The sequence below is a fragment of the Vidua macroura genome, chromosome 1, assembly GCF_024509145.1.
Source record: "Vidua macroura isolate BioBank_ID:100142 chromosome 1, ASM2450914v1, whole genome shotgun sequence".
NCBI lineage: Eukaryota > Metazoa > Chordata > Aves > Passeriformes > Viduidae > Vidua > Vidua macroura.
This window is the reverse complement of record NC_071571.1, coordinates 115,143,521-115,159,453: the sequence shown is the minus strand read 5'-3', so window position 1 is coordinate 115,159,453 and position 15,933 is coordinate 115,143,521. Positions and strand designations below refer to the sequence as shown.

General features: G+C 35.7%; 1 protein-coding gene across 1 annotated transcript in view; it reads right to left on the bottom strand.

Moving 5' to 3' along the window:
* Positions 1-15,933, bottom strand: part of LOC128814067 (lipoxygenase homology domain-containing protein 1-like) — a 132,043-nt gene that overhangs the window by 96,778 nt on the left and 19,332 nt on the right. Inside the window, exons 10-11 of the mRNA XM_053989636.1 lie at positions 11,812-11,975; positions 2,465-2,690 (exon numbers count right to left, since the gene is read on the bottom strand). Coding sequence (XP_053845611.1) covers positions 2,465-2,690; positions 11,812-11,975 — 390 coding nt within the window. The remainder of the gene's footprint in view (positions 1-2,464; positions 2,691-11,811; positions 11,976-15,933) is intronic.

Here is a 15,933-nt window from a genome sequence, read left to right as displayed (position 1 = left end):
CATAGAAGAACCACAGGGAAAAAAAAAAAAAAAAAAACAACAACAACAAAAAAAAAGCAGGTTGGAGGAAACCTCCAGGAATCACACAGTACAACAGTATGCTGAGTTCACGGACAACTTCAAAGACAGAGCAGGTGTTTTCTAGATCCCAGGGCTGGAAAAGCAAAAGAGAAGGTGTAATAGGAAGAGAAAAAGAAGCCATGGACCCAGAAGCTTTGGCAATGTGGAAAAAATAAGAAAAGGGAAGACAAAGCCAGACCTACATTGGAGGGACAAGAAACCTGAGTTAAGAAAGGAAATTGAGGTGTTGTGATGGATTGACAAAGAACTGAAATCAGTACTTGGAGACCAGATTAGTGTCAGTTTTTTGAAGTGGCTGAGGAATTATGTGAAAAACTAAGAAGGGCTACCAAGGTGAGAAATCTGAATGGAAAAGAGGAAAGTTCAGAGAGGAAGGTAAAGAAAAGCTAACAGATTCAGATCTTAAGACAAGATGGTAAGAAAAAAATAAAGCCAAGGAGTCAAAAAGTTGTTCCATGTCTTTGGGTCCATATTGGTTGCATTGAAAATTTCAGCTGGGGAAAGGGAGAAAAAGAATAAGTAAAAATTACCATTTCTTCTGTGAGGGAAGCTGAGCAATGAGGTGTTTAAGAACAGCAATTACAAGACCTATGCCTTCTGTGCTTAGCTTACATTTGTTTGCTTTGTTTAAAGTTTCGAGCACATGACTTTTATACTTAAGCAAATCTGTTATCACTAGAAGATCACAGATTAAATTGAAAGTGCAGAATATAAAGTCCTAAATCATATCAAATCCTCATTAAGTAATTACCAGCATGTAGTTTCTTCTGCTGGAGAAAGTGACTTGATGTGGCTTGCTCAGTACTTGCAAGCAATTAGCTTTTAAATGGGAAATGAAAATGGATAGTGTTTCATTTTCTTGTTCTTGAGAAAATAAATAGGAAATCCTTTGGACTCCTTGCTGAGTTTGTATTGATGTTCAATTTAAATGTTCCTAAAATCAATAACTAATTAGTAAAACTTAAATTTTTGAGACATTTCCAAGTTCTTTTGGAAATGTATCTTTTCTTTCATACTTGAAACATATATTTTAATAATGTTCTGGCAAATACAGGGAAATATGAAGCAATACAATGATTAAACACTATGTAAATGTTTTAAAGATATTTCCAGCATTTGATAGAACTGACTTGATTTTTCATATATAAATATATATAGACCAGAATATTAGTACTTTTCTATGAATGGGTTTTTCAGACTGCATAATGCAGATTTGAATTATTGACATTGAATTGATTGTTTGTACAAATTGATTGGCTTCTGCACCATTTTTCTATTGCACCAGTAAATTATATATATGTCACTGTGAGTGGCATGACTGTGGTACATGTCAGTGATTATAAAACTTGGTTCATCCTGATCAGTCCCATTTTTTGAAATCTCTTATTGAAGTTAATAAATATTCTAAAAAAAATATGGGCTGGCTCATACATGTTTTTCAACATCTTCTGTCCTCTGCAATAAAACATTCACATATCAGAGTCCTAATATTTTTTTCAGAGAATTATGTTATTTTGACTTAAGGGTTTTCACTTCTGTGATATTTTCTTCTCAATTTATTTGATTGTCATTAAATGCATGATGATTTTTTTTTATGTTGAATCAGACACCTTGCAATATTCACTGCATCAGCTTGAATCCAGTTTAGTAAATGGTGGCGCCTCTCTATGTAAGACCTATCACTGTCAGACATTATTGGCCATCAGCTGCATTGTTGTCATTCTATAAATGTAAAGAGAACCTATTAAAAAAAAAAAACAAACAAACACATGTAGTGATTATACTGAATCCCTATTCTTCTGTAAAGGCCCAGGACTTTTTAAATAATAACTTTTTATGATGGGCTGAAGAGAACAAAGTGCATCAAAGTTGTCATAAACTATGGTATTCCAAAGTGTCACCCTGCAGCTAATAATTTCTATGTGAATGGCTGTGATTCAGGCCTGATTTGAAAAATACATGTGATGATTCAGATCATGGATTTCTTGTAAAGTATGTTTTATGCAGAACAAGAAAGGATGATCTCAAACTTGCTAAAAGGAACTGGATATCACATGACATTACCTACCTTGATTTCCTACCTGATGTCTTTCTCTAAAGAGCAGCATTTACCAGTGATGTATGAGCACTTTGAGAAATCAAACATTTTATAGGATAAGATGCCCTGGCCACAGCTATTATTCTGATTTTGGGATGGAAAGGAGTGGGGTTAAAGGATCACTTCCCTCTCCTGGAGCTAGAAAGTATCTGGAAGGGATTGCTTCATGGTTACACTGTCTTTTGGGCAGGAGGGCTTTTGTTGCCCTGAAGGAAACATGAAAAACTGTCATATATTTGGAGGAAATGGTTAACGAACACATGATCTAAAATACTGAGCACGTACATGGCAAAAGCTCCTCTGCAGGGTTTCTTATTGCCACTTCTCTCCACGTATCACCTTCATCCTTGTCTTCGGAAAGCCAGCTCTCTATGGGGAAACAAATCTCTTCAGCAGAAACAGGGACTACTCTTTCAAGTCTGACTTGCTCCAGGTACCAGCTGGGATCATTTCCAGAGCTGTCATGGCCAATGCGGATTTTATATAGCTGCCCAAGATCTCCGAGATTAATCTGTTAAAAAAAAAAAAAAAAATCCAGATTTTAATAACAAATTACACTGTTGTCTTTAGACATCCTTATACTGGGCATGCAAGCTAAATGTGCAGCTAACATAGCCAAGAGTAATGAGTTTTGTTAGAAAACTAAGCCTTAATATACAATGAATCCCAGAGACAAAGAGTAAAAACATATGGAGTAGTCTGCAAGTGTAATTTTATTGACTTCAGTACCCCATTATTTAAAGTGAGTAAAGGGCTCAGAGAATCCAGTCTGTTTCTAGACCTCTTCAAGGAATCAATTTTCTAGTGTTATAATGTAAATCTCTATTTCTAGACAAATCCTTTAACAAGCAGAGCTAACTTCAGTCATTACTGCACCAAATCATACAAGTCCATACAATTACCATCAGCAGAGCCCTATTAACAATTCCTACCACTTATCTATCTGCTACTTTTCTCATTGACTCCTGTTTTTATGTGCTCTGGTTCCAGAGTTAACTGTTTCTCTAAGTGCTGATGCTACACTGCAGCAAATTTAAACAGTAAAACATGGCTATGTCACATTGAATACTGCAGCCTTGAAATAAGAGCCACTATGTTTTGGGTCACAGAAGTATTTTGGGCAATTCTGATGGCAGGAATTGAAGCACAAAAGCAGGGCTAACCACTTTCAACCTTTTTTTTTTAACTTTTTTTTTTTAACAGTGTTGTGTTTGAAAGGTCATGATAATTGGGAAAAAAATCACCAAGTAAAAAAAGAACAAAAAAGAGTTATTTCCTTTACTATATAGCAATTTTGTACTATTTCACATCAAAACAAAAAGGAAACAAACATCCCTGATGCAAGCCTGGCAAAACTCAGTCTCACAGGCTGAGGGCATGACATGTATGCTAGTAGTAAAAAGTCTGAATAGAGTCATACTTATGACCATTGTAGTAGGTTTTGCTATATTAAAACAGTATGTTAAAGTAAGATGTGCCAACTGAAGATACAATTATAGCATTAATGCAATAAAACCATGTACCTCAAAGATATGCTCTTAATACTCACAGCAGAATTACAACAACAGATAAAAGAAACACTCTGAAGCTAGCCACAAATGTAGCCAGGACATGGGCTAAGTTGCCCTAATAAATGTCACCCAGCTGCAAAACAGAGACCTCTGCAGTGGGCAAGGGACTGCTAAGGTTACCTCAAAAATAAATATAAAATATATTAGAACTCTCAACTTTTATTGCAAACTGAGTAGAGTAGGTGGTGCTCTCCTGAGGTATAGACACTGGCTGCTATTTGTGGTGCAGAAGTCTTAAAGGGCAATTTTGTAAATAAAGCACTGATACCTTGTGATCTTATGTCCATGATTAAATTCTGGCTTAATCCCTGTTTTAAGAGAAGCACTACAGCCATCACAGATTGTTGTATACAAAAATCATTACCATGATTCTTGGTCAGGACCAGGAAACTCTATTAAAGAGCCCCTTTCCATTTCTGAAGCAGCTGATTCAGACTGATTAGTCATTTGGCTGTGAAGCAAACTGAAATACTGATAAAGCAAAACTTCCATATATATATATATGAGTTATAGTATGTATCCTATGAGTTGGCTCAAAAGCAAAGCTAAAACTTTTTAAATTATATTGATTTATCATATTATTCTAAAGTGATTTTTTTGTTGTTGTTGTTCCAGAAGGACGTCTAAGATGGGAGATATGCTTTCAGGTGAATTCCCATGCAAAGACCATGAACATGTCCTTCTGGTCCTTCTCCTCCTGCTGTGCTCCAGCAGATGCATTTCCTTCTTGTGCTGGAGGCCCTAGAGCTGGATGCAGCACTCCAGGTGGAGTCCCACAAGAGCAGAATAGAGGGACAGAATCACCTCCCTCAACCTGCCAGCTGCACAGTAGATGATCTTTGGCAGACCACTGATACAACTGGAGAAAATATCACAACAATAACCACATGTAGGAGAGCTGACCAAAAGAGATGTGGGGAAAGGAAAAGAAAAGAAGAAAACAAAAAGCAATTTGAAAAAGGAGAGGGAAATGATGAGGCCCATTCATCACCATATCAGCATGCAGGGACTTCCTGCTACTGGATAAGCAAGAGAGCAATCCATCAAACCTAATCAAATGAAGTTTCAAGGTAGAGAACAGAAAGCTCTGCCCAGACCTTTAGGTTTCTCCAGGAGATGTATCTAGTTGCAACTAGTTCAATTAGATTTGTTGAAGTCCTGTTCAGCATCTCTAAATATATATGTCCTTGTGTCTTTCTATACTTCCTATCCCTAACATTCACATTCTAAAAGCAGTTACTATATAAACAAATTAAGAAAGTTATGACCACGTGCTAAGGGGAATTTGTTCAGTTTCAAGTCAAATATATTTGCTTGCTTTCAGCTAAAGGGAGAAACATTATCAAGTATCCTTGTCTACCTGACTTACAAAATAAGAGGGTTTTGTATGATAAACTATGCTGGACTTAGAGGTAATGGCATATTTCTGAGTCTGAAAAGTCTCAAAAATAATGCAAAACACAGAACATTGCCCATGTGACAACAGGCTTAGTAATATTCTTATAATTTTTGCATAATATTATTTTTCTGAATAATTGTTTATTAGTGACCTTGGGGGAGAAAAGTCATGTTTATTCTTAGGTGGAAATTAGGCAATGGCAGAGGGAAAATCAATTGTATATGATGTTCTGAAAGACATATTATACAATTAGAAATTTATTTTCAGTACCAGTTGCATATTTGGGGCTTGGAACAATTCATCTTGATGTCAGATCAGATATCATATTGGTTTCTCAGTGGTATTGACTTGCTAACATGTTATTTTTTGTCAATTGTAATCCTGTTAAATGTATGTCAAAATTTGTTCTTGCAGTGAAATGCAGAGGAAAATATTCTCATAACACAGTAGAGCTAACGATATTCTTTTGACAACATAAACAGTTTCTTGAGGTTGCTTCTTCCTTCCCTGTATTGAATAAATTGCCTTGAACTTCTGCATGACTTGAACACAGCCTGGCATTTAGAAATCTACTTTCACAGCCAGAACGCTCTGTAAAAAGTTGTAGAACAAAGTTGACTTTGTCACCCTTGTAAACAACGTGCTTACAAAAACTGCAGTCTAGCTGTTCTATGATGTTCCAGCACTAAAGCTGCAAAAGTAACATTCCTTTTTATATGGAAACAGCCATTCTGATAGGCCTGCAATAAATGTCCAAAGAGGAAAGGATGAGTTCCAGGACTACAGCATCGCTCTGAAAATCAGGCAGCTAGATTCTATTCCTGGATTTGCTTTACGCTTCCTGAGAAACTACAAAGTTCACAAACCCATTTTGCTCTGCTTTCTCAACTATACAAGGACAACATTTACATGTCTTTTACAGGGACATTGCAAATCTCTCTTCATAAATTTTGAGATCCTCAGAAAAAGGCACAACTCCAAAATTCTGTATTTTTTCTAAAATGTTTTGTTCATTTTGTGTTAGTTGCTACTTCTCTAAAATTCAATTTAAATACCAAAAATTATGAATTGAATGATGTAATAGAGTTTGGACATGGAGGGAAATTAAAATTCTGTTATGATGTGGTTTACATCAGCCACATAAAACCTAAACTGAAGAGGTGACAAACAAGGGCATGGAAACACAGATTAAGGTAAAGGGATCTAGACACCACAAACATCAGGTATGGTGATGTTCTTAGAGATGACCTGTTAGAGAAATCTTCTACAAATGCCAACCTCTTCCCAGATAAAGCTTTTGCAAAACACCCAAATCATTATCTACAGTTAACTTGTTGGTTGATTGTGGAACTCCTTCTGCTTCATTAACCAGTTTGTGTTAAGTCCTGTAAAAAGTTCTAAAGGGGATGGGCCTCATAGAGACGTTGCTTATGTGACAGACTGCCAGCACTTAATGAACTTAAAAATATCATTGTGTCTACAATGATAGTGGTAATTCTATTGCCTTTGTAGCATTTTTCTTCATTGTTACAGGCAATAATATCAACACATAATATTTCATGGCACAAGTGCCAGTACAAATTATTGAAAAAACTGTCCACCACTTTCAAAAGGGCCATGTTTTCATACACAGCATCTTTGATTTAGTCATATTCTAAATGTTTGCAAGCAGTTAAACTGGACCTGTTAAACAATACGCCTCTATGCTTTGCTCATTGCTACTATTTATAGGACTAAATAATCTTCTTACCATAGGTAATGGGAACATTTTTATTAAATCATGTGTTAGACAACTTGGCCTTACATTTTGAAAATGAAGCTTAACAAAGCTCATATTTAACAATTTTCCTCTAAGCACAACTGAAATCCAGGTTTATCAGCAAGAAGTTCTACCTAAAGAGGATGCAAGGACTAAATTTTAATTCCATTTCTAAATGAGCTATACAAATACATTTTTTGGTCCCTAGCATACCTGTGGTATTTTGAATGGAGTCAGTATGATCTATTTTCATGTACTTAAGATGCTTAACAAAGTGAAAAGTGAAGTTCCATGTCTGAACAAGAAAAGATTCAGTGGAAAGATACTTCAATAAAAGTATGAAAAAAATACATGTAATTACTCCATTTCTCTTTTATTTACTAGAATAAGCAAAATAATATCACAGCTTTCTTGTTGCGCAGAGAGCATCCTGCAATCTCTTTGAGATAAACTCAGGCTAGCACAAAGATCATTTGGATAAATCAACACTTCAGAGGCAGCTGCACCAAAATCCTAATGCCTAACACACCCACCAGAGAATGTGCTTGGCAGACAGTTATTAATTTCATGTAAGGCCACTTCATTAACAGAATTTCAGAGAAGTCATGTACAGCAGTTGGATTCCCAAAAGAAGAAAAAAATGATTGATTGCATTAGTTTAACTTCTACAGCATTGGCATATAATAGAGAAATCTTTGGAAGTAGATGATATTTTTTAATTGTGAACATGCAGCTAATAACTGTTGCCAAAAATACAATAACTATTATACCAGTACAGTACAAAGGTCCACCCATGCTGATTGCTTTTTCCAGATGTCTGAATTCAGCCAATTTGTTGTTTGTGCCCAAAGAACTTGGCACAGTTACACACTAACTCAGGAATTAGAATATGTCACAGGTGCTCACACAGAAATGTAAGAGTGTCATGAAAAAGGGTGGGTATATACATGTAAGGAATAGGATTAAAGGCCACACAAAGATCAGCATTATTTTTTCCTACTTCATACTGCTTTGGTCACAAAAATAGATTGGGTAAATAAATACTGCTCATTGCACAGTGACTGTTAAAACACTTTCTTTTCCAGTGCTCTGGAAGAACTTTATTTTTACTGTGGGGTTAATCAAATTATGCCAACAGCAAGTACAAATATTGAGATATATATATATATATATACACACACTTGATACTGCAGTACATACTGCCTAATTACTTAACTAGTACCACCACATTCCCCACTCCCATTTCTTAAAGATGAGCTGAGTTGTATTTTTCTCCAGATTTTTTGTGAGCTCTTTACAATCCTGTGTTGTTTCTTGGAACAAGCTAAATTTTGCTTAATGTACAGCCTGTAGCTGATGAAGATAATTTTACATATTTCTCCCTTTTCTCTCAGTAAGGGATGAGGTTCATCTTGTTATCATATGCATTTCACAGACAGTGACAGTTTCAAGTGGAATAACAGCCATGGGTATGACTGTTTTATGCTGCCTTAAGCAGATCTGAATAAACCCTGGGCTTCTCTAAATTTTATTCAGCTGTTTCTGGACCTAAATGGTCATTATGGAAAGAAGGGACGGCTGGAAAATAGCAGGACACAAGCAATGTCCAGCTTTTAGGCATTGTCAGTCCCGTGGTTAAGAGTGTGGATAGCTACATTAGTGCTTATGTTCACTTTTGCAATCTTCCCACTCTGGAAGGATTCTAACTGAGCTCATTTCAGCATCTTTTATTTGAACATCATGAGCAAAAGCATGAAAATGGATTTGTTTCAAACTATTTTTGCAACATTTAGTTTTCTTCTCACTGCTTCTCATTTTACTTTGGAGATCTCAGTTTTGACTGATGAAAGAATGACTATGGATCCAGAGTACAGGAATGAAGGACTCACAGTGAAACACAACAGATTCTTAGAGTCTGTAGGGCTGATTCTAAAGAAAGGAGTTTTAATTATTCATGTATAGGTTATTTAAAATGACTGATAATTTTATCTAAACAGGAGGAAACCAAAATGAAAAACAGATCAAGTTCTAAGTGTAGCACATTCTTGAGATGCAGTACAGCATGAAGGTGTGCCTGATGAACACAACTCTTAACAAACAAAGTGGAAGTGGAAGGAAAATGGCTGCATTTAACACTTTAACAGTCTCATCATAGGAGCACTATTTATTAAGTTTTATGGTATTAAGTATCTCTTCAAGTATTATAGGAGTCCTGCTTTTCATCTCCCTCTATTACTTTCTGGTATTTGCCCTAGACCATAGAGTGTTTAAAGGATTGTTTATGTGGATGAACAAACCCTAAACCGTGTAAATTGATGTGGCACCAGCTTTAAAAGTTAGAAAAATTAGCTCATGCAGAAAAAAATCACACCAGGGATGGATTTCAGTTTCCAATGCTCCTAAAATATCACGCATACTTCATGTTCTGTACTTGCAAACATGGAACAGCTACCTTCCTTACAAAGACAGTCACAAACCCCAAAATATAATCTAAGGTTAAACTGAAGATTCTGAAGATTTCTTAGGAAAAATTATAGCACTTCTAATAGTTTAATATAGTGTTTTGTTTTTTTTTTTTAATTGACAATGTATTGAGGTTCTTAAGACCAACACCACCTAAAGAAATTGAAGAGCTCATAATGAAGCAAATTCACAAAACAAATAATGGAAAAAGTCTTGTTAGGGAAATGCTAGGTCCTGTCACTTTCACTAAGGCAAGCAGTATTTTGAAAGCAGATCTACTGAACCAGTCAGTGTTTTTACTGACTTCATTATTACTAGAACAGCAGAACTTGTACCCAAAGATATGGAATTGTTATGTATGGAAGTAATAAAAACTGAGATATTGCAGCTGGTTTTTATAGAAGATAATAGGCATATAGTCTTATGCTTAGTTCTCTTTGACACAGAAGGGAATATTTAGCATGACCAAACATTAAAAGAATATTTTAAAAATAATTTCTTTATCAAACAGTGTGTATAGTCATAGGAGATAATTCAGCATGTTTCAAAGAATGATGATGCAGAATACAGAGCTCCAGATAATATAATTTACAATATAATTAAAGCTCCAGTGTCTTGAGCAGCCCAGAATTCTGCCAGAATCAGTATTTTTGAAATACTGAGAAATACTCAGGGACTGTGATGACACCAGAGGAAGATGCAGGAAACAGATCAGAGTTGTGATGAAAGCTGTAACTTATGGTAGATTGATATTCCTCTACTGGAGAAGGAATGGCTCTCAACAGAAAAATTGTGCCCTAAGAACTATGCCTGAATAGTAACAGAAGCAGAAAACTACAGCCCAGAAGTATTTTATTTGAACACACAGGGACAATTCAGAGCAGGAAAGGAAATCCATCAGATTTAAATTCTGTTTTATTCCTGCTCCTATATTGTTTATCCTTGATATACCCATCTGGTAGGAAAAATTGCTAAGCCACAAGAGCAAATGTTGTACAGAGTACATATGACTGTCTTGAGGAAACCTAGAACCCAGGACTCCAGACAGAAACAAGAACTGTCCCCATCACACAATTGTAAATTACCTTCAATGAATTTCATGTACTGCCATCACATGGAAATCTCTAAGGGCAAGAGCCTTTAACATTTAATTTCATTTACGCAAACTTTAATCAGAGATAGCCACAGTTAATGAAGTTACACTTGCTTTATAAAGCAATAGAAGCAACACTAAAATTAAGTTCTAGAATGAAATCTCAGGAGGCTATAAATGAGCACCAGCTGATTTACTCAAGTTTTATTAACTTTCTTGTTTCATTATTTTTAACTTTACTGAATGTTCATTGTATACTTTTAGGTATCCAAGTTACTACACAGTTAACAGTGCTTTCCATCAGACTACTATTCTTGATTTTTTATTAAGACAATCCAATACAGTTTGGTCTCATTATCTCTTTGTGGGCCATTTCTCTGTGATTTCTTATGGTTGTATGTGTGACTAAAAGACAGGGATTTTGAAACTATATGGTATTTTGATTGCTTCTGTGAGGCATGCCTGTGTTTTATTTGTTTCCATTATATTATGCTGATGTCTTCCAGCACCCTGCATCAGTTAACACTTCCTTTTGAAAAAACTGTGCTAGAAAGTTTCTATCTGGCTGATTTTGGTATCAAAAGACACTTTCTGTCCAATCTGTCACTGATTCCCCATCATCTGCTTATTATGCATAAATTATTTAAACCTAAGTGACATATCACAGATTTAACTACTGCAACAGGTACAGTCCTGACCGAGGAACTGCATGAAGTAGAGAAAATGGCAGGAATAACAGGATCTTATAGAAGTCCTGCGAAATGTCACATTTCTGAAGCACATCTCAGAGACTTTTTTTGTCAGCAGAGAGAAATGTCTCCATTTGCTTGGAGGAACAGGACAACCCTAATTTAAATCACAGGAGTTAATATATGTGATTTACCTCTCGTTTCTAGCCACCTGCCCTCCTCTTTCCTTCTTACTTTCTCCAAAAAAAAAAGTTACACAAGAGTGGGCTTCAGTGGAAGTCTGAGGAAGTTTGTGGAAGAATTTACAGTAGACCCTTCAAAAGATGGATATGCAACACAAACCATAACCAAGAATATCTTAATACATAAATGCAAAGAAAGTCTTTTTACTTCTTCAAATGAATATCTAATGTAAACTAGCACATCAAGAAGATGCAAGTATGAAGCAGATTCTGAGAGACAAGTCTGCCCCATGCAGTTGTGAACACAGCTCCTGATTCAAAACTCAGAGTTGTAAAAGTCAGCCATGCCCTCAGGAATACTTAATCATCCTTACATGTTTCTTTGTCATTTTTGTTACCTCTATTATCTAGTTTGAGAAAAACTACTTTGCATATGTTTTGAATTCTCTGGTCTCTATAGAACAGCCATACTGTACCTTAAATGTATCTTCACTGTTGGGATTAAACAGCTGCTGTTTCCCAGATCCCAAAATGATAGGACCAGAAGCTTTGTTTTTTCCATAAGCATAAAGGAATACTGTTGCTGTTGTGCCAGCTGTTTCAAAATCCCCAGTGACTACAGTTATCTTCCACTCTCCTTCTGTAAAGTTAAAAAAAAAAAAAAAAGCTTTTAAAAATGTTACTTATATGAAGCAGTTTAATTGAAAGATGTAAATGAAAGCATAGTTTGGCCCAAGGACTGTGACTACACTGCACCTGAAAGGTAATGATGTCGGGAGAGGCAACAGAGGATTGGCCAAATACTACATCATTCAAACTCATCTTAAGCAAATTATGGATCAAGGATTGAGGAGGTTTACACGGTACTAAAGCCAGAAATATGAACAGAACTAAGTGAGATTTCTAGTGATAACCCTGAAGGTCAACACAGAAGCAGAACACCATCCAGAATTTGGATTATGACAACAGTATAACCAAGAAATGCAACAGGAAAAATGTCAAAGCATCCTGATTAAATACAATTTCCTCTCATTTCAGGTTGATGTGATACATCAACAGAGTTCCATTTGCCTGATGGGGCCATGATATTTAAATCAGCATGAAAAAAAATAAGGTTTTGTAGAAAATTCTGAATTAGATTAGGACTAATTTGAAAATCATTTTATATAAAGCTCCCTGACACTAAAATGTCATTTCTGCTCCCATACAATGTACATGTTATTTAAATATTCAAAAGCAGCTTAATATAATTCTTATTTTAAAAAAGAACAATTCATAATTGTAAAATGCATTTCTAAATCTAAAAAGATGGGATTGCACGCTTCTCCACCCCTCATTGATTGCAGCTTTTGTCTGTATGAAACAAGTTCCACATAGCGACTTAAATTCATTCTGTTCAAGGAAAACAACAAATGAAATACCAGCCCACAGTCATCTTATAAATAAATGCCATAGCTTACACTGCAGTTTCCTTAGTAGAAAGCTGTCTGTAATGCCTGCATGATTTAAATCTGTTGTCTGACAGAAGTATTCATCTTAGGCCAGCCTCATTATCACTCAGTAATTTGCCCCACAAAAATTGAACTGGAGCAGGAAGTTTGATTTCCTGTTTTCCAAGTCTTTAGAGGTCTGGCTGATGTCTGGTTTGGGAAGGTGATAGAATTTAAAATACACATAAATATACAGCTGGGAATTCAGAAACAGCAACAGCTCATTTGTTCTGTTCAATCAAACCCGGCCCACAGACTGAGGGAAGGAATTGTCTCCTGTACTCTGCTCTGATGAGACCCCACCTGGATTACTGCATCCAGCTGTGGGTTCCCCAACAAAAGAAGGATGTAGACTTGTTGAAACAGGCACAGAGAAGGGCCATGAAAATGATTGGGGGCTGGAGTTCCTCTCCTGTGACAAAAGGTTGTTGTTCAGCTTGGACAAGAAAAGGTTCCAGGCAGGTAGACCTTATTGGCAGCCTTCCAATATATTAAGGGGCTTAAAAGAAAATCAAAGACATTTTACAAGGACACATAGTGATATGTCAAGGGGGAATTGTTTTAAAGTGAAAGAGGGTAGATTCACATAAGACACGAAGAATATATATATATATATATATATTTATTTTTTTTTTTACTGTAAGGATTATAAGACACTGGAACAGGTTGCCCAAAGAAGTTGTGGATGTCCCATTTCTAGAAGTATTTGAAGCCAGGTTGGATGGGGCTTTGAAAAATCAAGTCTAGTGGAAGATGTCCCTATCAATGTCAGGGGCTGTATTAGGTATCTTTGAAGATTTTTTCCAACCCAAACAATTCTACAATTCCATAAAGGAAGATTTTCACTAAAAATTATCAAACTCTAGCTTGTAAAAAACTCTTTTGTGCCTTTGAAAATCTGCATCTTCACAGCTTTTTCTATAGGCTCACTTTCTTGATAAAACCATAGCACCAGAAAACAAAAGGATAAACATCAATTAGAAGAGTGAAAAGCCTCTAGACACTGATGGTGGAAATAAAAAGCATAAGGCAAGGGCTCCTTGCCACATAGAAAAAAAGCTTGTTTACAAAAAATTCAGCCTTTTCCATTTTCAAACAATATAATGTTAATTTCTTGAAGACAAAGTTCCTTTGAACCTTTGACTGGAAAAAAAAGACAATTCTATTTACAAGGGCTTACAAAGAATGGTGCAGACAAGGGGTAAAACATGACCCACTACTCCTCCTAGAATTTCAATCATTCAGAAACAAATAGGCATTTTAAAGCAGGTAAAATGCATTTTCTTTTTGATACGTTCATTGATTAATTTTGCTTCAAGTGGTTTTGATGGCCCTTTCTATTGAACTACCCTCTCAAAGTCTGTCTTCTGTTAAGCAGTTCGGCTCTGAAATGATGCAGTTGTTACTGTTGAGGATGTCTTTTCTAGCTACTTCAGGTCCTACCTCCCAATTGTAAGCTTAGTATCTATAAATTATTTTGCACACAACTACCCCTCTGAAGGTAAAGGAGGGAATCCAACTTCCCCAAAAACATCATTAACAAGAGTTTTATTTTGAACTCCTCTGTACTGACTTTGAGGCTTTTTCCTTTTTTCTGAAAATAGAAAGGACATGGTTTGAAAGACCATGTGGGTATAGGAAAAGAGTCCTTAAATTTCTAATCTCTCTGATGACAGAAATCCTGATTGCAGTGCATTCATTACATGCTTCTAAATAGAAAAGGGAAACTGTAAGTATTACAAAAACATAATTCTTGTTGGCATAAAAAGCTGGGTTGTTCTGGTGAGGTAGAGTACCAATAGTTCCTTAATAACTGAAGAGGAACACATTTTAAGGGGAAAAGAATACAGATAAAGGTGTTATGACATGACTTTCTTTTAGCATACATAGAGGAAAGGTGCAACCCCCTGGGGTTCTGGGGACATCAGAAAGTGGTAACTTGCCACTGGTGACTGTCTAGATGTGTTTTGTTTTGGTTTTTTTTTCAATTTCCTATATTATTGGAAACATTACAATACACTAGAAAGCTCTACTTCCTAGAAAAATAATTCTGGGTTTTTTTAAAAAGTGACACAGAAAGAAAATGCAATGTATTTAAAAGCTCATGGGAAAAAAAGATAAGTGAACAAACTCTCAGATCAACCACTAAACCAGGAATTGAAGCAGTGCCTCTAGGTGTAGGATACACAATTTCAAGTCTCTTTCCCACTGATCCATGTCTTACCAAGTGTCCCAAACAAGAGGCTATTTGTTGCATACACTTTTGGCTGCCTTACTCTGATTGAGGCTTTTGCACAGCTTAAATGACACAGCCCAGAGACCCATCTGTAGGTGCAGAATTTGAATTATGGAAGGGAAGATCTCTCAGGGCAGGGCATACAAAAGTGAGGTATGTGCAAAAGATAAAGCACAAAGAGTAGTGAACAAAGAACTAATTACTGCCTGCTGGAAAAAGCACAGAAAGCAAGAAGGACAAAGATACTTGTGACTCAAAAGAAAGGCTATAACAGGGCAGGATTTTAATATATTTTCTAAAATAACTGGGCAAAAATTTTATTGTTACCCACTTGCCACAGGAACAAGGTTTAGGACATGGTATTTGGGTCTTCATTGATACTTTGATCAATACAACAAATTGTGAATAAACATTTTCAAACTTTCTCACAATCTGGAGCCTCACAATCCAGCCCTCCTACAGCATGAAGCACTTCTCATAGCTGAGAAATTCTAATGTGTTATTAAGAAATTAAATTTAATCTGCTCTGGTTGCCAGGACAGAGAAGTCAATCTGAACAAATATGAAATCACAAGTAAAACAGTCAATGAAAAACTATTGTTCAGAACAAAACTATATATAGGCCAGGAGAAAGAATAATGTTTTAAATTGTTAACTATAAAAACCTGAAATTAAGATAGATCACTGGTAAGTACTAGAAGAATAGGAATGTTTCAAATAAGCAGAAAGAAAAATAACATGGAAAAAAAAAACAGAATAAAAAGAAAGCATAAACAAAGTTATTTATTAAATTAAAATGTGAAGTTCAGAGTGTACTGAAATGTTCAAATAGTGTGCTATAATTAATGTTTTAAAATAAATACAAGTGGCAA